The sequence below is a fragment of the Hakea prostrata genome, chromosome 3 (genome assembly GCF_041222555.1).
Source record: "Hakea prostrata isolate BN-2017 chromosome 3, UWA_Hpros_2, whole genome shotgun sequence".
NCBI classification, from domain to species: Eukaryota; Viridiplantae; Streptophyta; class Magnoliopsida; order Proteales; family Proteaceae; genus Hakea; species Hakea prostrata.
Window position 1 is genome coordinate 7,926,397 of NC_142602.1, and position 27,760 is coordinate 7,954,156.

General features: G+C 36.2%; 3 protein-coding genes across 4 annotated transcripts; 2 read left to right on the top strand and 1 right to left on the bottom strand.

Annotated features, from left to right (window-relative positions):
• The first annotated feature begins 1,961 nt into the window (after window positions 1–1,961).
• On the top strand, window positions 1,962–3,832 carry LOC149020550 (bidirectional sugar transporter SWEET5-like). 2 transcript variants are annotated; one of them, XM_089146934.1, is made up of 7 exons: window positions 1,962–2,048; window positions 2,251–2,373; window positions 2,519–2,555; window positions 2,661–2,877; window positions 2,962–3,123; window positions 3,217–3,336; window positions 3,427–3,832. In XM_089146934.1, the coding sequence occupies exons 2-7, from the start codon at window positions 2,331–2,333 to the stop codon at window positions 3,646–3,648; spliced, it is 801 nt and encodes a 266-aa protein (XP_089003060.1). In that variant the 5' UTR covers window positions 1,962–2,048; window positions 2,251–2,330; the 3' UTR covers window positions 3,649–3,832. The 2 variants fall into 2 exon arrangements, with proteins under 2 accessions (XP_089003060.1, XP_089003061.1); XM_089146935.1 differs by having other exon boundaries at window positions 1,980–2,033.
• A 2,488-nt stretch (window positions 3,833–6,320) lies between these two features.
• On the bottom strand, window positions 6,321–7,813 carry LOC149020551 (bidirectional sugar transporter SWEET5-like). Its single transcript, XM_089146936.1, has 6 exons — window positions 7,671–7,813; window positions 7,533–7,569; window positions 7,240–7,456; window positions 6,991–7,152; window positions 6,781–6,900; window positions 6,321–6,692 (listed from the first exon to the last, which is right to left on the bottom strand). The coding sequence occupies exons 1-6, from the start codon at window positions 7,711–7,713 to the stop codon at window positions 6,495–6,497; spliced, it is 777 nt and encodes a 258-aa protein (XP_089003062.1). The 5' UTR covers window positions 7,714–7,813; the 3' UTR covers window positions 6,321–6,494.
• A 2,261-nt stretch (window positions 7,814–10,074) lies between these two features.
• LOC149020552 (uncharacterized) lies at window positions 10,075–27,484 on the top strand. Its single transcript, XM_089148722.1, has 14 exons — window positions 10,075–10,517; window positions 12,184–12,235; window positions 14,106–14,200; window positions 14,289–14,563; window positions 15,739–15,787; window positions 19,394–19,506; window positions 19,610–19,642; window positions 19,738–19,833; window positions 20,031–20,133; window positions 20,778–20,869; window positions 22,458–22,583; window positions 23,472–23,586; window positions 26,831–26,938; window positions 27,050–27,484. Exons 1-14 carry the CDS (start codon window positions 10,236–10,238, stop codon window positions 27,179–27,181), a joined length of 1,671 nt encoding a protein of 556 aa, XP_089004848.1. The 5' UTR covers window positions 10,075–10,235; the 3' UTR covers window positions 27,182–27,484.
• Window positions 27,485–27,760: the final 276 nt, after the last annotated feature.

A 27,760-nucleotide genomic window follows, 5' to 3' on the forward strand; every position in this document is an offset into this window, starting at 1 on the left:
GGGACACATGTCATACATCTACAAGGAAATGATAGTTCATTTTCTATTTTTCTTGTCATAAATAGACTGGATATTGGTCCGTAGGAGTTCTATAGTACACTTGCAAACTAACATGCTTTTGCAAAACAACATTCAAATAATAGAATGTGTTGTAGACTCAATTGAAAAGACGCACTTGTTGCAAGTTGGATCAATAGCTGTGTTCCGTCTATATAAGGCTGTTCTTGATGTTAATCCTCCAGCACTAGCTCTCCAAACAATTTGCTTTATCTTGGATAATGGTTTGGCTTGCCAAATAAATTTCTAATCTTTCGATGTCAACATTTTCATGGAGCGGATATGAGATGATGTGGCTTGATCCTCTTCAAACACCTTTTTTTCTACTAACAATAGAGTGATACGTCGATTTCACTATGAGCAAAGTGATACGTTGATTTCACTGTGAGCTTGCCATCTTTGTTGCCAGGCAATAAAGTTAATTTTCTCCGAGTAACATACTAAGATGGGTCCTTCATGATTGCTCTCCTATCAATTTCACCAAAACAAAATGTTGTACAAGTGCACTCTTCCAAGTACCGTTCTCTTGACCAATTAAGCACGCAACCCATTAAGTTGGGTCTTCAATGATTGCTCTCCCATCAATTTCTTGAAAATGATGTTGTAGAAGTTCCCTCTTCCTTCTACCAGAAAAAGGGAAATTGCTTGGGTCATGTGCATGACCATCAAGCCGAGATTTTGAACCGTTGGATCCGAAATCTCGATCAAAATTTTATCTCGTCTTTAATCTCGACGAGATAAAATTTCGATCCAATAGTCTAAAATGTATGGCTTGATGGTCCTACGCATTTAATGCGTAGGACCCAAGCAAGACCCCATAAAAGAAGTTCCCTCTTCCATGTTCAGTTCTCTTGACCAATTAAGTCCGCAAACCAATACCCGTCGCATCCAATAGATTTCGAGTGAGAGTGTAATTTGGTAAAAGTGGTAACCATTTATCACCCCAAATTCTCACATTTGTTTCATTTCCTATTTTCCATGCTATATGTTGAAGTAAGGCCTCTCTTCTCTCTAGTAAACTAGTCCAAGCCCATGATGTTGATTTTCTTCTCCTGCCTCCAAGAAGTCACAATGTGAAAAATAGATAGCTATTGTGAAAGAGGCCCATAGTGAAATTAGTTGGGCCCAAAATCTGAATGCAACCTTTGCTGGTAAGGAAATATTTGTATGTTTGAAGCCCAAACCGCCAAGAATTTTAAGCCTACTTCTACCCTCTCCCTCCCCCCACAAAGGCAAAAAAAAAAAAAAAAAAAAAAAAAAAAAAAAAAAAAAAAAAAAAAAAAAAAGTTTAGGCTTACACAACCTCTTTCAAGCAACCCAATGTAATTTACATTTTTATTTATCTCATCCGTAGCACCCCAATAAAATTAGCTGATTTCTTTTTAATTTTTTTTTAATTTTTTTTTTATCTCCCATGGATAGATTTGAGTAATTTCAAATGTGAACTCACATAGTGGGGTTCAACTTAAGTGTTGCGTATTTAATGTGCATCACTATGCTGCCAATGGTCTCAATTTCGATCTCAACTATCTATCTCGCTATTAACCACTTGCAAAACAGATGATTGAGATTTTGATCTCGATCGTTGACAGCAGGTGCATGCTGCGCATTTAATACACAACATTCAAGGCTGCCTCACAGTGAGGGAGTGAAATTGTTTGAGTGTTATGCATCTAGATTGAAAGAAGCTAGGGTTAAGATTTCGATCTTTACTGCTCCCATTTTACAAAAGTTATTTCAAACCACTTGTGCTGTCAAGATCTAAATCTCGACCCTTTGTTTCTACACCCTACACAACACGGTAGCACCCAAGTTGCACAGGGAAAGAGGCAGTTCAACCAAATCGTCACACTTTCAAGAGTTTAAGTGTTCGTTTTTTTTTTTTCGGTAGAAACAAGTGTTAGCTTCAGATATAACATGAAGTCGGCGAAAGTGGTTTTTCCCGCCAGGCGCCAGCTCTGCATTACTAGTCTTCTGTTACGTCCCGTCAGGTTTTATTCTGTAATTTGTAGAAGATAAGATCATAAGATGAACTATAAAACTCGATGCAAGAAACTCTCCATCTTCATCTCCATCACTTCACTGATTCGATTCGAAAAGAAAACAAAGATACTCAGTTTTCAATATAAGTCGTCATTCCTGTTTCCACAGTATCTGTTCTATCTTTAACGCAATTCTCTCGTTAAAATGCAGAGTTCTTGTTAATTTCTCATCATTCAAAACCTGGTTTCCTACCGATCAGTTCGTCTTTTCCTTCTGAATACTCGGCAACAATGGTCAATAAGGAATTACTTCGCACGGTCGTCGGAATCTTAGGTAGTGTTTAGCGAATCTCAATTCCAAAATTTATACAATTCATTAGATGGTGAATGATTGAAGTCTACCGGCTCTACTTTCTACATAAAGAAATTAGATTTCTTTCGTTCGATCAATTATCTAACTTTTTGATCTTTGGTTGCAGGAAATGTGATATCTTTCTTCTTGTTTGGATCTCCGATGTAACTTACTTTGTATCTCCCTCTCTCAGTTTCTGTTTATCGAATTTGGATTCTGTTGTTTAACGATGGGTTATGTTCTTGGGTTGGGTTGGTTCATACTTGCAGGTCTACGATGTACAAGATATGGAAGATGAAGGCGGTGGAAGGCTTTCAACCTGATCCGTACCTTACAACCTTAATGAACACTATGCTCTGGATTTTATACGGGCTTCCTCTTGTGCATCCTCATAGTTTACTCATCGTCACCATTAATGGAATTGGTTTCTTTATGGAGATGTGCTATGTCATCATCTTCCTTATTTACGGCACTAGCAAAACGAGAGTGCGTAACCCAATTAAACCTTGTTGTTTTCTACAAGAATACGAGCTTTTTCTAACATTTTGAGATTTGGTTTTTTGATTGCAGAGGAAAATCGCCATTTGCCTCGTAGTTGAAATATTTATCTTAGCTGTAGTGGTAGCAGTTACTCTTTTCAGCTTTCACACATCCTCTAAGAGATGTCTGTTTGTTGGGGTCGTCTGTGTCATCATCACTATAGCCATGTATCTCTCACCACTCCTCATGATGGTAACTCCTGAACTTTGCTTCCTTCTAAGCTTCATAAGTTCTGGGTTTCTCCATTCTCACAGTATTGTTTCTGGGATATATATATCTTTCTAGAAAAGGATTATCACGACAAAGAGTGTTAAATACTTGCCGTTTCCACTCTCCGTAACCAATTTTGTCAATGCTCTGTGCTGGATGACCTACGCGCTCCTCCGATTTGATCCATTCGTTCTGGTAAATCTTATACATATCTACTGTAATATATTGATTAAGTGCTTAGAAGGGTTTAAATTTTCTGACTGGAATTTGTGATTTTCGTTGCAGACTGGGAATGCTGTAGGAGCTGCAGGAGGATTAGCTCAACTTATACTCTATGGAATCTACCACAGATCAACTCCAATAATTGATGATGAAGATAAATTAGACAAGCAGAAGAAGTCTGACGTCGAACTCGCCATTCAAGACAATCAAGTTACTCAAATTACTCCAATTACTCAACTTACAGACCAAGAAGGGAAGCTTCGCGTTTGCATAACTCAAACTTGAGATTCTTTTCAGTGTCGTTGTTGTTACCATCTTTGCTTGTAATGTTTGCTTAAAAGCTCCTTTAACAAGGGTTAGCTGGTAGTATTAGCAAAGATTAAAGCTCTATATGGATTCTTCGATGATTAGAGTTAGAGCTGAAGAATTGGGGTAATTAGGGTTAATTTCTTGCTTCTTTCTGTCTGAATGCCAGTAAAAAAAACATTTTAATACTTTTGTTGCTAAATCCTTGAAAATATGAAACAAAACCATGGAATGTGGCCTGCATTTCTTTAAAGTGAACCAAACCATGTCACCATGTCAAATGCATCACTGAACCAACGTCCACCCTACTCGCCTTTGTTTCCTGTTTTATTGGTTTAGTTGTGTTTGTGGCACAACTTTCTACGTAGAGACGATGAGACAGATGAATTATTGGATTCAAACATATATCCCTCTATATTCTCCCTTCCCTTCATCTCTTTGTGACTGTTCAATGATGACCGAAAAAAAGAAGAATCCTCTCCCATTTATCATTTAATATTTCCACGAAAAAGTGTCATTTGATTTTAATTCTACAATAACGTTATAGACTGTTTGGGATGGGCTCAACTTCAGTGCTACGTGCCATGATCTCCTTGAGTGGTCGAAGTCAAAATGTTCGACTACTCATTTTCTGTATTTTTTTTTTACAAGTTAGTATGGTTTAAAAATTAAAGAAAAAAAAAACATGCAAATTAGGTTGTTGAGATTTCACCCTCGACCATCCAGTCCATCATCATCATCATCATACGTAGCTTAGAATTGGGTAGAGCTTCAATGCTTGGTAATTGATGCGCAACACTGAACTACTTGTGGTCCAGATCAATTTTGGTGGCTATATGTTTTGGGTTTTTTTAAAAAATCTTGATTAACTTTTTGAACTACACTAAAAAAAAAAAAAAAAAGAAGAAAAAGGAGGGGGGACTTTACATTTGAATCATATACAGCTCAGTGGTACTCATTAATTGCGCAGTAGTGAAACCAAACGCGTTTGGAATGGTAAAAGACTTGCTTCTGTTGTTGAACTAATTCACTCAATTTCTTTCACGTTCCAAGTTTTGTTTATATACAGCAGAGATAGAGTTTTAACTCCATTAATTAGAAGACTACAGTTGTTATTGGATGAAGTATAACTGATCAAGAGAGGTTTGAGTCAGTGACACTCAATGGTTGAAATAAGGTGAAACTCAAGAAGACTGGAAATGTTGGACTTAGAGACCTAGTTTTTCAAGTTTCACTGAGTTGTTAATAGATGGTCCCTTAGAGTGAATAAGTAAATTTATAATAATTGATCAAAATTTGTTTTAAGGATATGTTCCACATCCGTACGTATTCATGACTTATTTTCGTAATTTTCTTTAATGTTCAGTTCTTTTGAACTTACACTTTGATATTTTCTGCGTGCTTTTGCTTTTCACGAAGGATGTGTTGTCATGCAAGTGTTGATTCAAACTTACATATAGCAGCTTTAGCTGCGACTAAAGCATAGAAATGAGCTCAAATGGAGATTTGTCTGATCAGACGATCAATGCTGTGGACCTGCAACGACTGCAACTGCAAGTTCATCTGGTTACCGATGCAGCACGAAACTAAATCAGTACTGTCTGCACTTTTTGCAATTTTATGTGAAAGAGATGTGGATGACAGCCTTGATGTTTTAGCTTATCTACAAAATTAGAAGCCTCAGGTTCTATATATGTGATTAACAGTAGTAATTGTGCACTACAGTCCACAGGAATGCTGGTAGAGCACAAGCATTTCATGGGGATGGGGCTTGATTTCTTAGTTTCCAAAAGAAAGAAACATGGATTTATTGGGTTGGGAATGTGTGAAAAAAGGTAGGAATAAATTCTCTGAGTGTTGTATTTTAGCAGTGTTTGGTTTCTTGGTATCTACTGCTGAAGCAAGAATATGACAACAGAAAGATCGGCAGAATCAGCCAACTGCAAAATACTGGTAGTGCATAAGCATTTCTTGGGGTTAGGGCTTGAAATTTTAGCTTTAGAAGGAACGAGGTTCTCCCTCTGTGTGTATATATGAGACTTGGGAATATATTCTCACTCTTGTCTGCTGTAGCAGTTTTTGTTTTCTTGGTAAGTTTTGGTGAATATTAATGAGAATTACTTCCATGATAGACCGAAGTGTTTTAGATAACGGTCCTACCCATTAAATGTGTCGGACTGAAGCAAGGTCCCACCAACTTGGGTTCACATCCTCTATAATTCCCACCTCCTACAATTTTCTATAATTCTTATATAAGATTGTGATATGAACTGTCATAATTAAAATCCAACTAAAATTGAAATTGATAAATTCTTAAAATTTATTTCAATTTTTTTTAATTTTTTTAATTGAGGCTTACTTTTAGGGATTTATTAAATTTAGTTCATAATTGGATTATGATTCTAACATTTAGATAATTGACTGCGAGTTATTGCAATCCTAAATAGAAATTACAATAAATTACAAGGGATATGAATCGTTAATACCATCAATAGGAGCTATTCAACATCTTTGGTTATTTCTTTGTAACACCATACCCTTGACGAGGCTCTCCATATTTTAATAGCTAATTATAAAATACCAATCAGATAATTCATTTTATTTTTCTATGCACAAACAAGGAAATAGATAGCGGGGCATGTAAAGCGAGTAATGAGTTTACTGTTTACCAACACAAACAAAGTAGCCATTTGCTAATACTACCAGCTAACCGTTGTTAAAAGAGCTTTAAATCAAACTTTACAAGCAAAAGATGGCAACAACAATGACCCTAAAAAACTAAAATTGAAGTGTGAGTTATGCAAACGCGAAGCTTTCAGTGTTGCTCAGGTTTCTTCTGTAAGTTGAGTAATTCGAGTAATTTGAGTAACTTGATTATCATGACTAGCGAGTTCGACATCAGAGTACTTCTTCTGCTTGTCTGATTCATCATCATCATCATCATCTTTTGGAGTTGATCTGTGGTAGATTCCATAAAGTATTAGTTGAGCTAATCCTCCTGCAGCTCCTACAACATTCCCAGTCTGCAACGAAAATCAAGTTAAAAAAAGAAAAGAAATTAAACACTTTTAATCACTTAATTAATATAACATTAAGAAGTATAAGATTTACCAGAAGGAATGGATCAAATCGGAGGATCGCGTAGGTCATCCAACACAGAGCATTGAGAAAATTGGCTAGGGAGAGTAGAAACGGCATGTACTTAACACTCTTTGTTGTGATAACCTTTTTCTGAAACAATATACCGTGAGAATGGAGAAACCCAATTACAGAACGAAATAATGAAGCTTTGAGACAGAAGCAGAGTTGAGGTTGGCTTACCATGATGAGGAGTGGTGAGAGGTACATGGCGATAGTGAGAACAACACAGATGGCCCCAACAAACAGAGACCTCTTTGAGGTTGTGTGAAAGCAGAGAAAAGTAACTGCTACCACTACAGCAAAGAATATTACTTCAACTATAAGCCAAATGGCCATTTTCCTCTGCAATAAAAAACCAAACTCAAAAATGTTAGCAGCTTGATCGTATTCATGTAGAAAACAAGTGGGTTTGGGTTCTAGGTTACAAACTCTCGTTTTGCTCGTGCCATAAATAAAGAAGACGATGACATAGCCCATCTCTACACAGAAACCAACTCCATTAGTGGAGACGATGAGCAAGCTGTGGGGATGCACAGGAGGAAGCCCGTAGAAAACCCAGAGCATATTGTTCATTAAGGTTGTAAGGTACGGGTCAGGTTGGAAGTCTTCCACCGCCTTCCTCTTCCATATCTTGTACATTGTAGGCCTGCAAGTATGATCATTCAACGACAGAACCCAAATTCGATATAAATGGAAACTGAGAGAAGGAGATAGAAAGGTACATCGGAGATCCAAACAAGAAGAAAGATATCACATTTCCTGCAACCAATGACAAATTAAGATGAAAAAAAGTTAGATATCTGTACGTTACATTACATTACATTACATTAAGATTGGAATTGAGATTCGCTAAACATTACCTACGATTCCGATGACCGTCCGAATTGATTCTGTATTGACCATTGTTGCCGACTATTCAATTGATCAAGAACTAAGAGAAAAACGAGAGTTTCTTCTTGGTGGGTGATCAGAAGGAAAAAAAACCAACTGATAGATAGGAAAGGTAGTTTCCAACGATGAGAAATTAACAACAACTCTGCATTTTAATGAAACTAAATATCTTATACCAACGAAAAAACTAAATAACTTTGTTCTCTTTTTCGAATCAGTAAAGTGATGGAGATGGAAGAGTCTCTTGCATTGAGTTTTATATGTGAGTGAGTACCACACTCATGTGACTGACTGTATGACTGGATGTGCAGGTTGGATAAGAGGATTTGGTCTCATGTTGACACAGGCAGGTGGCAGTTCTATGAGTGTGGGTCTTATGTATGACTGTATGAACAAGCTAGCTGGAGAGGATCTAGACTTTCAAAAAATAAAAAATAAAAAAATTCATTTATAATTTAATGTTCTTATTAAAATTCATTTCAAGGATAAGTTTCACATCCATATCCATGGGTTATTTTCATAATCTTCTATAATGTTCAGTTCTTTTTATCCTCATTTTGATCTTTTTTGGTGCTTTTCATGGATGATGGTTGTTATGTAACTGTTTGTTCTAATTTAGCAGCTTTGGCTGCGAGTAAGCATAGTAAAGAGGTCACTCCTAGTAGTTTGTTATATTTCTTTTAATCTCAATGCATTTTGTGTATGTGGAAAAAGAATGTTACTTTGATACCTATGAATAGCAATAAATTTGGTAATAAGAACAAGGGGATTATGAGTGTTGTAGCAATAAATTAAGGTGATACAACACATGAGAGGTTTACCGAAAAATTTGAAAAACAACTCATGAGGGAGGTGGGGTTTTTTTATTACCATATGTCCACCTTTTAGATACCAACCGAATTGAGTGATCAACAATACAACCTTAAAGAATTCAAAGAGTCATGGCAAAAAGAGACCAAATCGAATGACCAACAATATTCACCTTATCTTGTTTAGAGACATTAAAAATCATGGTTGGGTGTTTAATTGTGTTAGTAAGATAAGTATATGGTTTTGTTTTGCTTTTGATATACATAGGTTTCTGTTTTGTCATGTTTTATTAAGGCAACCATGTATTTTCAAGGGCTAGGAATTTGTAGAGTTGGATTAAGGTTACATAGAAATGGCAAAACTTAAAAGTATATTTAAATTTTTTTTTACTGGCATATGAATGCATTCTTTTAATGTAAGTGTTTGAGAAAAATGAAGAAAGTATCATGTAATATTACTCTTTTTAGAATAGTAGGAGAACAATTGTCTTCGTAAAATAGGGGACAAATTTCATCAAAGAGTTGCTCAATTGGTAATCACCAATGTCTCTTAGTGCAGAGGTCGTGGTTCAACTTTCTTTGATGGTATATTTAAATTATATAAGAACGTTATCCTGAAGCGCATAAACTGGTCCAAATGAACATCATATAAAGGGGAGGAGGGACAAATAACAACCATATAAGTGAATGTATCTTATTGTTAGGGTTAGAATTATCCACACAAAAACTGTGCGTCCAAGCAGGCGTCCATCTGTGCATTTGGCTGCTGCATCCCTTGTCTGCCGTAATGGATAGATGTCATGCCTAGATATAAACGACCTAGACTATATAATTACTAGGTATAAACTAGTGCAACATTGACCAACCTAGGTCAAAATTGCATATTATCTTCAAAATTCCAAAAGTACTTTTTACATCAAGAAGAGTCTGAAAGTGCTCATAGTAACAAAGAATGAAGGGGCAAATATTTGAAGTTAACAACTAAAAAATCATAAGACTTTGGATGAGTTAGGATACCTATGATCTATTTGTAGTTTATGATGCTTTGTAAAAGAAGAGTAGGTTTGGTGAGTATTACATGATACGAGCAAACTAAATTTCCAAATCAATAAAAATAGGTTTTCAAGTGATCTAAATGCTCTCAATTCGAATAGAGATCATCTATGTCTAGTTTTTTTTTTTTTTTTTTTTTTGGTATAAATGTGCTTTTTATATATAGGGATAGGAATATTACATATGCCGCCGGTAGGAGTTGAACCCACGACCTCTCCACTGAAAAGTCAGGTTCCTAATAGAAATCTAAAAAAGAAACAACTTTAAGTGTTACTCCAAGAATTTTCTTAGCACTTTTTTGCTAGCCAAACACACCATTTTGTTACTTAAGTTTTACTCCAAATATTTTCCCGCCTTTTAAAAGATGTCATTTACGTTTACTGCTGCCAGGGGTATTTTAGGTACTTTCGGTGCGAGTCTTATAAACAAACTTTTAGGGTTTTAAATATCTATTAATTTTTTTCCCTCCAAAATAACGATAAATGACGGGCGGCTAGTTTTCTGTTATATTTTATTATTTTCTTCTTCAACAAGTTTCCCCCTCATCGACCAAGAAAGACGGTATGAGAGAAACCGGAGATAATAATCGGAGATTCTAACTGCCAAGCTTGTTGCAGCGTTCAAGGCGTTCTTTTATTCTTCTTCGATTCTTTGCTTCCGTAAGTCGGGGAAATGGGAGAAGGAACGGAGAGAAAGAAACCATTGGATATCGATTGGAAAGTCATATTTGACGACGATACTCCAGTAGAACTGGAAATCGTGCGTAGCGATCAATCATCCGATAGTGAAGAATTGGAGATCACCACCGATCGTAGAGTCGATCAAACGATTAACAGATTAGCAATGAACATTAATAATCTCTCCTCCAAATTTTCCAGCGAGGGTGTTAGGCTTCCAGTTAAATCTCAGCGTCTCGAACAAGACAAAAATCAAAGAAGCCTCTTCCGGTTGCAGGTTCTCCCCATTTTTTTTTTTGCTTCGAGCGGAATTTATTTTATTTGTTCCATGGATTTATATTGTTATCGTTATTCCAAGTCTCGAAGTGTATTGTGCTTGTTTCTGATGTTTTTATTTGAGTTGATACTCCTGGATCGCACACAAGCATGATCTCATAGTTCTCTTATTTATTTATTATTATTTTTTAACCCTTCTTTCTTTGTCTTGTCGGTATGCTATCGAATATTTGTCTCTATGTTTAATCTCAGAATTAACATTGACTATAATCCTGTAAATGACTGTTGATTTATCTACTTTGCTGCGGAAGGATCAAGAGGAAATGTCATCCAGAGGGGGTTCTAGCTGTCCTCTGTCCCTGACGTTCACCAGAACTTGAGGTTCAACGCGGAAGCCAGGTGATTGATGTTCAGAATGCGCAATGATGAATTGAGTATGCCGTACAGATTTGTAGCCAACTCCATTTACTTGGGGAAATATTAAGGATTAAACAAACTAACAAAGTATTAATTATTCTTTTTTTAGTTCAGAGGCTAACTGGTAATCAAGTTAGAGAACTCAAAAAATCTAATGTTGAACTTAGAGAGATTGTTGAAAGATCAAGAAAATAAATATTCAAACTTAGGGGACCAAAAAAACTATGACAACTGAATAAGACATGCAAACAGCAGCCTAAGACCTATCTAATTCTCTATCAATTATGAAATAAAATACTGATTTGGTTGGACAGGTTTAGAAACTTCCTTCATGATACGGCAATCAAATAAACCTCTCAAATGTAGATTGGGTAGCATGCCTAATTTATATTCACTTGGTTGGCAAATCTGGCTAGGATCTGTGGTTGATTAAGTAATGCTTGTAATAGTCAGAAGTTTAGTTAATAAATACCCAACCAATTTATTTTCTTGACATTTTATTCGACTTCCAAACATTCAAATAAAATAAAAGAAAGACAAAACTCTCTAAGTGCAATTTTGGGGATTTCCATGTTTTTACTTGAATGTAAAATTTCCATGTTTTGGGGATTGTCGGGGTGGGGGGGGGGGGGGGGGAAGCAGAACATAAGAATTTTATTTTGTTATATCACATATGATTGATTTGCGTAAACTCAAAAAATTAGGTCTTATGTTCGAGTAGTTCCATCTTTCTACAAGCGTTTCGAAGATGCTTCTGTTCTAGACTTTTAACAGTACAAACAGCCTAATGAAATGTAGCTGAAATTTCCATGTGAATTTACATATGATGGTTGGTGTTCACTCTTATATTACTTGGGACCATAGCAGAGTAAAATGATGTTTGTCTTGATCAGTTGGTTAACTGCAAGTAACTTGCTGATGTTTCTATCTGAAAAGTATGATCCACTAGAAACTGCCTATTGCCTTGATCAAGGCAGTTAGAAAGATATGAGAAGATCCCTCTTTTTCTTATAGGCTTTAGCTCTGTAAAGGGTATGGGTTGAAGCCATGCTGTTTACAATTTTTAAATCTCTTGGTTTTGTATGATTGTTGACCATTTCATCTCTAGATCTTATGGGGAATAATTCTTTCACCTTTCTGCCCTGGTATTTTGACTTAAAATTATTTGTTCTCATTTTATAACCTTTTATGTGTCACAAAATATCAATATTAGATGGTCATTTCCGTTTATCTCCAATTTTGTTGTCCAGGCTGATAAAGACTGCAAGAATGCCACCCAATCTCAAAGGTCAAGTCATTCGGGTGAGAATAGTATACTTTTACCTCGTATTGTGTGAGTTTGATTTTAATGAATTTCTTATTCAATCGGTTTTATTTAATAGCTTCGTGAGATCCTTCAATATGAGTGCAGTTCATTAGTGGGCTGTATGCTTCTTAAACCAGAAAATCTTGCTTGGATATATTTGTCTGTCGTTCGACTTTCAGAATCTGAATTAGATCTAGTATGTTTTCAACTCTTGTTCTATTTATAGTTTTATACCAATTTCAGGTCTAAGGCTAATTGTTGTTGAAAACTTATCTACTATACCAGTAATTGCATGTAATGATTTATGGCTTCATATTCTTTGTCCTCTGTTGAATTTAATTGGGTGACCATACTGTATATAGTCATTAGAATTTGAATTGCTCAGCTTTAGTACTGAAGTGTTGGAATTCCATGGTATTGGATCTTCACTAATTTATATATCTAGCTTTTTTTTGATAAGTGACTTGGAGCAGCAAATAATGTGCTAATGGTGGGTTTAAACATAAACTTACTATTGAGTTCTAGAAAATCACTCAAAAGAGAAATCACTACAATCATAATGAATACAATAAAACAGCAAGCAACACAAAACAGGAAGTAGAGGAGGAAAAGAGAAGAGAGAAAAGTATAAGGCAACAAACTATTATCGACAGAATGAAGTGTGGTCACTTGACTCACTTCAGCACTAGGATTCCCCCCCCCCCCCCCCTTTGGTTGAAACTTTAGCACTAGGAGTTCAATGCACAAACAAGGGCAACTCTAATTTGGTACAAGGTTAAAAGAAGCCACAATACACAGCATTTTCTTTTTGGCTAGTAGGACTGGAGGGTTGGACTTAATAAGTAACCAGCCCAATTGATTGTGTAAGACCAAATGAATACCCTTTCAAACATTGGAACCATGGATCAAATCTAACATTTGCACTTAGCTTTTGTTTGATTGCTGGGGGAACTAAAGGTAAGGGAAGTAAAACTTTCAAACCTAAAAGAGAAACTTTTGTATTCATTACCCCATGTGACTACATCACTCCGTAATTGGTTATAAATTTCAAAAACCACTTTTTATCCATATTCCTTTGGTCTAGAAATTAAAATAAATTTTACATGTAAAATGTATCATAATTGACCATGGTAAGAAATTAAAGCAATTTATACAATTGCATGGAATTATGATTACAAAAGTTTCTTTTTTAGGTTTAAAAAAATCTCTTTTCGTTTACTCCTTAGTTACCCTTGAAACCAAATGTGGCCTTAAATAAGTAATTACAAACTTTGCAGGTTAGGTGAGTGCTTAAACCCTTTTCCAAAGAAAAATGAAGGAAAAGAGAAACTAAAGGGTGAAAAGATTGTAATTATTTAAGGCCACATTTGGAGTATTAGTCTGCAGGTGAGGACTAGAGTCTGCCCGCCATATTTTCCTTGCCATCCAAACATACAGTACAGCAATTCCCTATAGAGCAAATTGCTGAAGAATAACACAGAAATGAAAATCTAGAGAAAACAGAAACACACAAAGACGTGCTTAGAGAAGTTGATTTCACTTACTGAGACATTAACACATTGATAAGAGCAATGATTATGGGAAAGGTATGCATTTTTTTCTCTTTCAGACAGACTTGATTCAAGTCTTAGATTGAGGACTAACTGATGGATACAAGGTTGTAGTTGGCTGTCAACCACATTATACCAGCAAGCCACCTGGATACTGACAGTTGGGATCTTCTGGAGATTTGGATCACTGGTCTGTGTTTGATTTGTGATTTACTCTACTCCTGTATGTTGTCTATTTTTTTTAGGGCAGAGAGGTGGAGGAATCTATTTATTTTTAGGTTTCAGTTGTGGACTCCTGATACTGACAGAATTTCAGGTGCATACAATGGTTCCAGTTTGGTGTGTCAATCATCTCAAGCCACTTCAAAGTCGGGACTTACCTCGTGTGTTGTTGAAATCTTAGAAAGGAAGGTAAAAGGGGACCTTCAATTTTGCTCATACATTGTTTTGGTTTCTATTGTAACTGAACAACTGAATTGCTACTCTTTTCTGTAATCAGTCAGATGCTAGTGCTTGTGTTGGAGGAGATGCATTTGCTAAGGAATTTTCATATTTGTGCTCTGCTGACCACCAAGAAACTAGACAGAGTAGACGTTGGATACATGAGGAAAATCGGTCACGTTTCATGACTTCAAGAGATTTTCCTTTCAAGTTTGCAAACATTGATGGTCATGATAAAGATAGACAGCGACTACTAAATGGTCGTGATCAAAAGGGAACTGCTCCCAGTTCTCTTTTTCATCAGGAGGTGAACATGTCTGGCCATTTCAAGAAGTAAGCTTGTTGGTTTCAGTTATAGCTTGATCTTTCAATATTACCTTGTTACATGATTTGCTGATTGGCTGTGAGTTATCTCCCAACTGCCTTTTTCTTTTCACAGATGCTGCTATTGAACTGAAAATTTTTATTGTTTACTTATATTTTTAACTTACCTCATTCATGTATAGTGTTATGATGATTGTGCCATTTTTTTGTTGTCTGCTGGAACTGTGGGAATGTCTATTTAAAGTCATGGTTAACTTTCTCTCTCTTCTTCTTTCTGATGTAGGATCTTGTAGTTTTAGCACTGTTAGTGAGAACATGACTCATATTAAGCCACATAATCATCCCAACCCATATCTTCATTAAGATTCCAAAAGAACAAATTATGGCCATGGTGTTTCTTCATGTACCCTATAGTCATTTTAGGCCTCCTCACTCTTTTGGCTACTACAATTGAGACCATATCACTCCTACTAATTGGATTGTGCGTAAACCTCCATTCAACATGAACAGAGGTTTTGCATTGATGGCAAAATTGTAAGTTTACCCTTGTTCAAGGGTGGTTGGCCATTTAGTGAAATCGAACCTGATGAGTTCATTGCTTGACAGGAATCAAATAATGGAGTGGACTAACTTTATATTATCTTTTACAACTGGGTTTCGTTCATGTAGTTTTTTCAAAAGGTGGGATGGCATGATATTAGGTCAGGTACTTGTAATTTACCCTTAATTTAATCACATGCTTTTACTCAAAAGCAGACAAAAAACAATCATATGTTCCCAAAAACTAAAGCATCCATGAACTAGAGTGACTGAAATACAGCCACAGCAAGGTAAGAATTAAGTTATATACTGAAAATTTATTATGTCCAATGTCTTTTGATAAGATATGCTTTGATGTCTGTTGTTGTCATGTATAAATGGTGGTTTTATATATCACTGATGTATCTATGTAGCCATTTGAACTTATGTTTGCTCTCTTCTTCTTCTTCTTCTTTTTTTTTTTTTTTTGGGGGGGGGGGGGGGGGGTGTGTGAATAGAATTTTTTGATGCGCGCGTTTGTGCACGTACGTTAATAGAATTTTTTGTTTACTTTCTCATGACTAATGTAGGATGTTTGTTCTATAACCGGTGGTTTGTTAATATCTTGAATGCTCCTTTTCTGTGAACTTTTTATTCTTGAATAGGAGGAAATCTTCTCAGCTCCAGAGTTCCATTGACTCCTGTACTAGAAAGGTACGTTCTTTTGCACTATTTTCCCATGGGTGCAGTATTTTGTTTGCAAATGCTCTTTTATAACATTATTTACTGAAACAAGACAATGGCTGTGAACACTAGATGGCCTGGCGAAAAACTGCCTAGAAGGATAATTTATAACAATCAGGAATTTTTATGAGAAAAAAAATGTTAGGGTTTTCCCGAATACCTTGCAATTATTCAACCACTAAAAATATGGCACAAGGCCCATCTTAATAGAGATGCATTTGTCTGCAACTTTTTTTTGGGGTGGTTGGGGAAACAAGCTAAGTGGCTGAATTATCAGGTTGAGTGGTGCTAGTTTCATTAGGTAAGAAAGGGCATCTATATTGAAGAAAAATATGTCAAGGTCAGAAAACTACATTTACGAAGCTTGGGCTTAAATTATGGGACTGCAGCACTATATGACAATAGAAGGGTGTCAGACAGCTGCAGAAAACTTGATGACAAATCAACGAAAATATTTTATCTCCATGTGGAAACTCTAGGGTTTGTGTATATGTAAATTTTTTTTGGGCCAAATTTAACTTGTGTATATGTAAATGTTTAGGAAGAAATAGGATTGTGGGATATCATATGATAAAGATTTTTTTTTAAAATAGCTGTCCAAAAGGAGAAGAATGCTTGTGGGCAATAGAGAAATAGCCATGGTTTGGGTTGTGGATTAAAAGAATAGAGAAATGGTATTTTTTGCCTTTTTCGCAATCATTACTAAAGTTTAACATAGGGTCAGATACAGATAGAAGTGCTGCTGGATACCTATTCAATTTATAAAGTTAAAGTTAAAAAAAAAAAAGTTTTGAAGGAATACCACAATTGCAGGATATAACCTCCTTGGGAACCTAGACTCTAATAAGTAATAAAATCTAAGTCGCCGGTGCTGCCGGCCATCTATGATTGACGAAAGTCCTATAGTGACAAACCAGTCTAACCCTTTTAGTCCTCTGGGTTTTTTTTTTTTTTGGGTTCAAGTCCTCTGGGGTTTGTCAGATAATTTTATGCTCCTCTCTTCTGATTCTCTCCTACGATATTGGTTAGCCCAAATTTCAGTAAATACCTTTGATCGGTATGAATTGACTGATACGATCGGATTGATACTGATACCAATGCCGATACGCCCGACACCGCGATTCGTGATGGCGCTATGAGATTTCGTCTCAAGGTAGCCAGCGTCTAGATTTTTGCTAATCACGGAAGCGTAAGAGGGTCGATTCTAATTCAGAACTGATTCATCAAAATTGAGCCTCACTTTTCCTAATTACAGACCTCAGAACATCCCAACAGAAAACTTTAAGTTGGAAGTTAGAACCGTCGATATATTTCCTACATCCGCCACTTTGATCTCTGTTCGGAGGAAAGGTGCCAGACTTGACCAAGAGATACGCCGGTGGAAGCATGTAAATCCTCCGGCCATCGCCGAATCTAAATCCCTCCATCTCCCGAAGAAAGCACAAATCAGCTGATACTGCTGACCTGTGAGGTCTCTTGCTATAAGTACAGGACACTATCTACAACCCACGCAATTCATCCACTTGCCTGGCTGGAAAAAGTTCTACTATTTTCGGATATATCTTTCAGTTGCTTTAATGGCTTTCTGGAATTTCTTGGGTTTTGCAAAAAAGGTTAAGTGGTTGGAACGAACTGGTTTTCAATTGCTTGTTCTCTCCTCTGTTATGATTGAAGTACGAAGATATTGGTTGTTTGTACTTTGTCGTCTGAATTTTGCTCTTTGATGTGGTTGTGTTTTGGTAGTTGTCCGTTTCTGGTTCTTCATTTAAAGAGTGTTTTTGTTGAACTAAATATCACTTGGTGGTAGCACATGGAAAATTAGGAGCCTTATCTGCTATTCATTTGCAAGGCGTCTCTGAAATTATGTTCCTATTTATTCACTAATCTTTGTTAAAATGAAAATTGTGGTCCCTCGTCTGTTTGAATTAGAGCAGGAACTGTTTCAGTTCTTTGACCCGATTAACTGCTGATTTGTTCATTTTAAGCTCATTATAACATGAACTGAAAAAGAAGTAACCTGATAAACAGCAGTCATACACAAACTGGCTGATATACTTATCGATAAATTGTCACAAGTGTCATCAATGATATGCGTGAATGTGACATTTATCTGTAAACGTCTTCAAGAACCAGGCAATTATATAGTTTGTATTTCCCTACATCTTTGTTTAAAGCTAATTACTTATCATGTCTGGTGGTTTGGCATTTTATCAGGAAAATTGTTTAACTTGTATAACTATTGATACACCTAGACAACAATTCAATGCTGTGGCGATGTCTACCCATGTTTTCACATTGTTGTTACTCCTATTTTGATTTCTTTATACTGCTTAGGAGATCTTCCAGCCAACCTAGAAATAGTTAGGGACACACTGGAGAGAGTAATCAAAGGTCTCAAAATAGCAAGTTCCAAGTTTCAAAATATTTTGTGAAACTGCAAAAATCTGATTGAAGCTTTGAAAGTTTTGGTGGATGGTTGGTTTCATGCCTCGAATGGCAGAAGCAGCCCTGACCTCTTGGAAAATCTTTTTTTTTTTGTATGAATAAAGAAATTCATTACCAAGACTCTAAAGGGAGAGAGAGAGAATGTACAAAAGGAAAAGGGGGCGCGGGTGAGGGAGATTACATCCGGCTAGGGGGAAAAAAGGTAGACCTAGGACCCAGGCTACAACTGTCAATCTGTTCCTTGGGGTATCCAAGACAGGGGGTGGGGGAGTTTGAATGAGGAGACATCAAAGTACATGGCTCCCCAAATCATATCTAAAGATCTAGAGTTAGATGTCTATCTCCTAGGATTACGCTCCCTGATTTTAGGCACACTAAATCTGGAAGAGCCCTTAGTTTGTTTAAAAAAAAACCCAAAGTGTACTTTAGTTTGAGACTTTGGTTGGTATTATACACTGTATGCTGCTATTAATTACATTCTCTAAGAAGACATAGGTCCACAAATTTTAGTTCTAGAAACACACTAACGTATGTTACTTGGATCTTGCACAAAATTTTGACTAATGCAACAAATTGTGCCTTTAAATGTGTTCCGTTACTTTCCAACAATTTGTTCACACTTTTATGTTGGTAATGCACATTAATTTAATCTCGCAAAGGACTAACACAACTGCAAAACATTGTGGCTTTTGGTGTGTTGCATTATTTTCCAACAATTTGTTCCACACTTCTATCTAAGTTTCCATAAATCTTAAGAGCCAAAACCCAATGGAATGGATGTAAATTTTGATCTACTTCATTTGAAACTATACATTTTACGTCATTTTGGTAGAAATGGTAATATGAAACACATTTGTTCAAAGTTTCAACTGAAACCTTGCACTTTTTACATGTCAGATGGAGTCTCATTTCAGCATCTTGCAAAACTAGCATATTTCATGAATTTTGGCAAACCTTAAACATTGCTCGATAAGCTGAACTATTGAACAATGCTTCAACTATTCTTCATTTGTCAGTTTCTCTTTTTGCTCTTGGTTTTTTCTATTAAAAAGCACACTTCCATCATTAAAATATACATTAATATTTTGTTCCATATATCTTCTTACAGTATCCATTTTGACAATGAAACAGGGCCAGAGTTGTCAGGATACGAAACAGGGCCAGAGACACCAGACTGTGGTTCTTGTTGACGAAGAGGATTGTCCTGTGGAAACTACTCTGCAAAAGGAACAACCAACTGGACGGTAATTAAATCTTTCAATACTCTCTTTGTTTTTTTTCCTGTCCCAGCTGCACAAATATCTATGGAGTGATAAATGATTTGATGAGTTGGCATTTTTCCCCCAGATGTAAGGATATACAGATCTACTACCCTTCCAGGTACTACTACCCCAAGTCTGTTCTAGAAATTATGCCGATTAGAAAAGGCAAAAGCTACTAGTTGCGAGAGTTTTGACTTGCTAGAGTTAATACAGAAACGATCCAGAATCCGTTGAACTTAGTTACTCAGACATCGACTGCCTTGCTCCTGAACATTATTTGTCGTCAACTATTATGAATTTTTACATTCGGTGCGTCTTTATCCACGTCTCATCTTATCATTTTTCATCTACTGCTTATTTGTTAATTATTTATGATGCAAAGGATTTCTTCAGGAAGAGTGTTGAAGTTTATTTAATTCAGGATCGATCTCAATCCATTAAGCCCCTGAGAGATCAATCTGGTAAAGCTTCCATTTGATAAACTTTTTCTTGCTTTATTATGCTAGGTATTTACGGAGACCAGTGTCACCAACAGGTAGACAAATAGGTGATTATTATTTTTTCAATACGTACTTCTACGAGAAGCTTAAGGAAGCTATTTCATATAAGGTAAATTTCTAACTTTGACAATACTGCTTCATGCAAGTGACCAGTTGGTTCTGATATGCAACTCAGCCTACATGATAATGTAACCAAGTTGGCATGATTTGTTATAATTATTTTCTCATTTTCATTGAGAGAGCGAGAGGCAGACTTAAAATCCCCTTAGGGAACTGGTGAGAAAATAGTTGCGTAGCTTTGGCCTTGTATCAAATATGACCTTAAATAGAGTTGATTGAAGGACAAGGATCCATATAGCCGACCCATTAAGTTTAGATAGGGCTTGAGTAATTGTATTAACAAATATCAAATTCTGACTATGGTCTATCTATACATTGGTATGTTTATGAATCTGGAAACTTTGCATTGGTTTGGCCAAGATTGTCCACTCTGTTATTCCTCTTCTTAACAAGGGAATACAGTACTGGGCTAATTTGATCTTCACTAGTCATTAACTATTTGTTATTCACCTCCCATGAACATTGGTGAGATCCATTTGATGGTTTCAACCAATAGTGGTCTAAAACAAGTGCATTTGTGGTCACACTTGTGAGAGTTTGGTAATAGTTGAATTCCAGCTGTTGAATTTCAGGAACTTTGATATTTTAAGGCCATGCTTATTTATGACTTCTTTTCTGTTTTTATTGTAAAAGAGTCAGAAGGATGCTTTCGTCAAATTCAGAAGGTGGTGGAAAGGTGTCAATATCTTTCAAAAGGCATACATACTTCTGCCAATACATGAAAAGTAAGTTTGTTTAAGTTATTGGTAAATGTCTTTGGTTGGGCACGTCTAGGACTATGTAGACAGTCAATGCTAGTTTTGCCATTTTTATGGGTGATTTGGAATTCCAGCCACTGGATGGGTCATGATCTGGATTTGGGCATCAACATGTGTCCACCATTCATGGGTTCAATTCCCGTCGTTCCAAAAGCACTTTTTAAATCCTTCATACGCTGATATTGTAGGCTACTTTGATGCTATTTGGCCTGGTGTTGCTAATGGTCACAGATCAGTTATCCAATATTGCTTATTTATTGGTGGTAATCTTGAGACTCATGGAATAAGCAGGCTACCGTTGCTTGGTCGAGTTTAATACTGAGTATTATAGAGCTATGGTACATACTGTAGTAGAATGATGTGCAGTTGAGATCTCTCAAATGAGATGTTGATAAACCTATAAATATGTGTGTTCCCCCCAAACCCCCCCCCCCAAAAAAAAAAAAAAAAAAAAAAAAAAAGGAGAAGAAGAAGAGGTACCAATAAATATGAATTGAATAATCAAGCGGCAATTTATATTGCCAGTAATCATCTCTTTCATGAGAGAACTAAGCATATTTCTGCCTGTGCTTATACCGATTTCAGTCTGGGTATGAAAGATGCATATAGAATTGATAAGCAGTGCTTAAAAGAGGGCTTGTCTTCCATGCATGTTCTGTGGAACAGTGTTCCATGGGGTTGTTCGGTTGTCCCTAATAGTGTAGTGTTATTTCTGTTTCCTCTTGTATTTTAACTTGATTCTGTTTCCTATTCTAATGAGGCTTAGTAGACTTGGTACAGTTATTATTTTCCTTCCATTATAGTAAAATTGTTGTAGACTTCCTACTTAAGGTCAGTTCTACTTAATATGAAGGATTATAGCTGTTTATTATGGAGAGCTGTGTTCTTGCTTTCCCCCCTCTCAGTTTACTTCTCTCTATTATAATAACCATATTTAAAAGAAATTGAAAGCAATAATTTCGAAGGTTGTACACTGCTAGCTATGGGGAAATTCTGTCCCAACTGGGCAGGAAGGGAAGGGGCATCATACTTTTCTTTAAAGCAATAGGACAATCCCGCCAAAACCATGTGCTAAGGATATAGTCATTTCACGGATATGGATAGCAACTCTCAAGAGAATCTTTCTTCACATGATCGCTTCGGCAGATTCTCAATTTAGTGATGATTAGTGCAGTTGAGAAAGTCAATTGAGCACCTTGCTATTTGCTTGATGCATCTCCTAGGGAGATGGGCTGGGTTACAAGCCAGAGAGGTTCAGCACTCAATTTTTTTCCTTCTTCCTTCTTGGATGAATAAACGCCTTCAAATATTAACATGGGACCATATCTTAAATACGATATTTTGGTACTTTGGGGTACCTTTTCCTTCCGGGTAAGAGTTGATTTAAAACTTTGATGAGGGTGCATCTCCTGAAGGTTGGAAGTTTGTAGATGGTAATGATTGCTTTCCTTCCATCCCTGTTTTTTAACCCTTCATTTCCATTTCTTATGCCATACACAAACTTGTGCGAGTCAACTTTATTCTTGACCCTTTTTCTGGTTTCTCATTGAATTAGACAGCACTGGAGCTTGGTAATTATTTGCAACCCACCCAAGGATGAGGAATCAGGCCAGATTATACTCCTCCATTTGGATTCATTGGGATGCCACATGAGTAGTGAAATTTTTGAGAACATTAGAAGGTAAGACAATGGAAACCCCTTTCTGGCAATGCAATGATGAGTTATGAACTTATGATATTCGTTCCTATCAACTCTTCAATACTATTAGAGTTTAGAGTGACTGTGCTTTCTAACAATTTTCATCCATTTATATTTGTTTTTTTGCTATCTGATTTGGCCATGTATTGGTGTTAGTTACTTTTCTATGAGATAAAGATTGAGTTAACTCTTTCAATTTTCTTACAAAACGAGAAAGGGGGGGGGGGGAGAATTGGGGGGTTGTGGGTGGTGAGAATGATGTTGTATGACAGCTTTGGCATATTACGTCTACATGAGTATTAGAGTGAGCTAAAGTCTGCTGCTGAGGGTTAATGTGCTATCTGGTAATGTATACCTTAAAAAAATAAACGAGAAAGAAAAAGAACTGTGAATGTACAAACACAGTTTAGGATTGGCTGCTACATGTTAAAAATGCTAGACATAAGGAGAATATACAGTCCACCCCTCCTGGGTCCTGTAAAAGCATGCCTGGTACTTGCTGATGGCTCCTTTAATGGGACTTTTTTTTTCCTAAAAAGAAAGTGCATACTAGTGCACAAGGCTTCTACTACCGTATGTTCTGAGGAGGGTCATAATGTACGGAGACGTACCACTGCTTTTATTGATGAGAGGTTGTTCCCTCACTTGAACCCATGATTACTTCATCACAGTGGAGCAACCTCATCAACGTACCAAGACTTGCTTGTGGAACTTACTAATTTGGAAATCATGTTCACTTATTCAATCATGCTTTCTTTTCATAAAGATTAAATTTGCATCTTTATGCTTTTCATTTATTTTAATGCTACTTATTAATTTGGAAACTGAATTCACAATCGAAATATTATTTTCTATTCTTTATGCTTTCAGGTTTTTAAAAGAGGAATGGAAATACATAAATGACGAAGTTGCACCTCAGGACCATTCCTTTGGAGATAAAGAGTGGAGAAAACTTCAAGATAAAATCATTGACAGAATAATCACGGTAAAAATCTTTGAAGATTTATGGCATGTATCTCAAGTTTTTTGCATGTGTTTGCTGCAATTATTTTCTTTTTCCTATCTTTCTGTTCTCCCTTATCAATGTTATATACTGCATATTTTTTTATTGCTTCACTTCTTAGGCTTCCTATAATATTCTTGCCTAAAAATAGAAGAACATCTGTATTCCCAAAATTGTTTTGGGATAATACAGGGTTAAATAACTGGGGGAAAATCGTCTACTGTGCACATCTCTCTGCTGTGCACAGCAGTGCACTACAAGAATACGGCACGTGGAATATGCCAAATAGAAGGCCAAGATTAAAAAACTGATATTTAATGAAGAAAAAAAAAACCATTTAGCCTATACCCGCCCATTATTTAAAACCCAGCTCAACCACTTCTCACGTCCGACTTCCCTCACCGGATCCGCACTCCCTTTCTTCTTCAACTTCGTTTTCCTCCTCAAATGGCACCCAGATTCACCAGCAAACTGATTCACCAACATCATTTTATTCCGCATCAGAAATTGGAGATTGATTTCCCTCACCTTTGAGATAACCTTCTTCCTCCACATCGTTTTTTTCTGGAGAAAAAAACACCAGCTTCAGCTGTCACTGTTATACTGGGAAGATTAAGGGATTCCCATTAAAATATCCCAAAAGAAATGAACACCCACCAAGAATGAATGAAATCAAACTTCATCGAATACTAAAAAATGATTAGAAATTTGAGAAACAAGCACTCTAGAAATAACGGCTTGGCACCATTTGGGTGTTTTACATTTTTTTAAAGGTTAATTAAAATCCCACTCTGATCACCATTTACCAGGGCGTTCGAATGCAATCTCAAGCACTGTAGAACTTTTCTCACATCGACTTGAGAGTTACAGTTTCACCAATAATGAATTATACTTTTGCCCAAAAGCTTGGAAAGTTCGTAAGAGCAGATCTTCTTGAAATGGGTATTGGAAGAGCTGCCACTCTTACTTGGTTTTCGTAATGTTGCTTTAGGTTAGCTGTGGAGCTCAAACAATAACGGGAATTGCCGGCAAAGCTCTGCACAGAAGCCATAGCCATTATGAACGTTACAGATTCTACTTTTTTCAGTTCTTCTCTCCCTTGTTCTTCAATCAAGATTCACATATCATAACTCTAATCCTCTATTCCATTCCATCGATTGGTTCTGCTTCTACCCAAAAACAACTTCCCATCGATGGGACGGGAGTGTGGATCTTGTGAAGGAAGCGATCGGAGTTGAGAAGAGCTTTGAACTGGGTTATTAGAAATAGGTGGATACAGTGTAAATGGGTTTCAAAACGGGTTTCTTTCTACTCAAAAATCAGTTTTTTAATCTTGACCTTCTATTTGGCATATTCCACGTGTCGTATTCTTGTAGTGCACTGTTGTGCACAGCAAAGAAATGTGCACAACAGACGATTTTTTCCCTAAATAACTAACCCCTCCAAAAAATACAGGGTTAAATATATTTGTGTTGAGACCTAAGAACTATATTCGATGTGGAATTTCAAGAATAATCCAGGTGAGTTCTCTATCTTGATCCATGAGCAAAGTCTTCAGATGGTGGGAGCACCCTTGATCCAGGGGTTAAATGACATTTATAATGCTCTCAGGGCCCAATAGTGGCAGAACGGACTCTCAACCAAATGGCTTTTTTTCAAGTGATTGCCCATGCCTGCATCATTATGATCTGATGACTTTTATACAGATTATCTGGTGAAACGCATGCTCATCTGATGTCTAGTTATATCTGTTATTTTGGTGCACTGGTACAATTTCTGCGGTGAGGCACTTGTTCAGTGGTGGGTCTCAAAAGACATTACCCAGAACATAAGGCTCCGGCTACTCAATTTTTTCATTATTGTTTTTGTGGCTTTGTATTGCGTTAGTTTTTATATATATAAAGAAAAGAAGAAAAAAAAACAAAAAAGTTGGGTTTAGGCCGCTAGATCAGCACACTGCAATGAATCACTTTGCTGGTTGGAAGACCATAGGGAGTTGCTTTATTTATGTTGGGTTTTCAGAAAGTAAAGAGGCTGAAAGATTTGATTATAGGCAAGTTAGGCGTTTAGATGCTTTATGTGTGCTGCCCAAGCAAGGACTGCTAGGTCTAGTTTCTGTGTTGTGTTTTGTGTTCAATTATATAAGGTAAATATCATTTAACTCTCTTCTTAGTTTGACCAAATGGCACGTGGACCCCCTCTTAGTTGGATAATATTACTTACCTCCCTTCTTAGCTGGCAAAGTTATCAAACACCTCCCTTCTATTAATTTTTTCCATTAAGTTCTATTTTTCTCTGTTAAGTATTTTTTAAAACCCCAAATTATCCTAACGTTGAATTATGTTTAGTTTAAATCTTAAATTACCCTCAATTATTATAGAAATTAAAATCCTATACTACCATCAATTAATATTATTGTTAAAACCTAAAATACCCTCAATTACTTTAGTAGTTAAAACCCTAAATTACCCCTCAATTAATTTTATTATTAAAATCTCAAAACACCCCTATGTTCTTTAATTATATGTTTCTTTTTCATTAGAATAAAGAAAGAAAAAAATCAATCAAAAAATATAAATGTCTTTCGTAGGTTTCATTTCTTTATTTCTTCTCCTTTTCCTTCCTATCTTTCCCCCCTTACCCCTAATGAAAGAAAGATACCTAGATTAAAATACAAATGGGTATTTTAGGGGGATCTTGGAATAAAATTAATTCAGGATAATTTAAAGTTTTAACTATTAAAATAATTAAGGGTATTTTAGGTTTTAACAATAATATTAATTGAGGGTAATTTGGGATTTTAGCTAATAGAGAAATTGAGAATAATTTGAGGTTTTAAACTAAAATACCTTTCTAATTAAGGGTAATTTGGGTTTTAAAAAAAATTTAATGGTAAAATTAGAACTTAATAGAAAAAGTTAAAAGAAGGGAGGTATTTGATAACTTTAATAAGTAAGAGGGGAGGTAAGCGATATTATCCAACTAAGAAGGGGTCCAAGTGTCATTTGGTTCACCAAGAGGGGAGGTAAAGTGATATTTACCCATTATATAATCAGGTCACCTAATTCTATGTTTTTACTTGGCTTTTGCCTTTCATTTCCTGTTGTTCTCTGTTTGTGTAGGAGGGCAATTTTTGGTTCTTTTTTTCTTCTCTTTTTTAAGTCAAAAGTAATGTCCAGTTCATTTTTTTGCTTAGGTGATATACTCTTCCTGTAATCCTTTGCAGGTTCCCCAACAAAAAAATGTCTATGATTGTGGCATCTTTGTACTTTACTTCATGGAGCGTTTTATCGAGGAGGCTCCGGAAAGGATAACGAACAAAAATGTGTCAATGGTAAGCTATTCTAAGTTCAAATGTATTGGCATTTGTCCTATTGCTGGGTGGGTGGGTGTGTGAGTGAGAGTTCTATTGCTTTCTTTTCGTTAATGTCTTCTGGTTCTACAGTTTGGTGAACACTGGTTCAAACCTGAAGAGGCCTCGAGGCTTAGAGGGAGGATTCGAGAATTACTTGATGAAGAGTTTGAAAATGCTAAAATAGAGGATCTTACGATGGAATCATCATCAGATTCGGACTGAATGGCCATTTGCTCCGAAGGATCTTAATAATGGAATTTGTCTGCCCAAAAATGTGTGACCTCTTGTATATATTGTGAATGCCGTGCTACCCAGGATCGTCAGTGCTTTAGTCACTATACAACTTTTTTTTTTTTTGGGTAAGTGTCACTATACAACTTTACTGATTTAGCTTTTAGAAGTCTGATGATACAACTTGTACCTGAACGGTGGATCATCCTGGAAGTATGTGAATAAGGTGTGAATAAGGGTATCAATAAAGTGAAAAAGGGCTGCAGAGAACACTGGTAAATAGAAACTGCAACTTCTGAAGACTCTGCATGTTATCTACATTCAGTATCCATATATATATATATATATATATGGAATTTAAGTTGAATCATTTATATTAGCAGTGCCTGAAAACTGTTACAGTAGTACAACGTACCCGTTGGCAAGAGCAATTACCCTAAACTGGCAACCTGCTGCGTTTTCCTCTCCCTTTTCATTTTTGGGGGTAAGATTCTACCATCCATCCCCGTTATATTGCCAACGTTAGCTTCTTTCTTCTTTTCTTATACTATCAGAGTTCTTATTAAATCA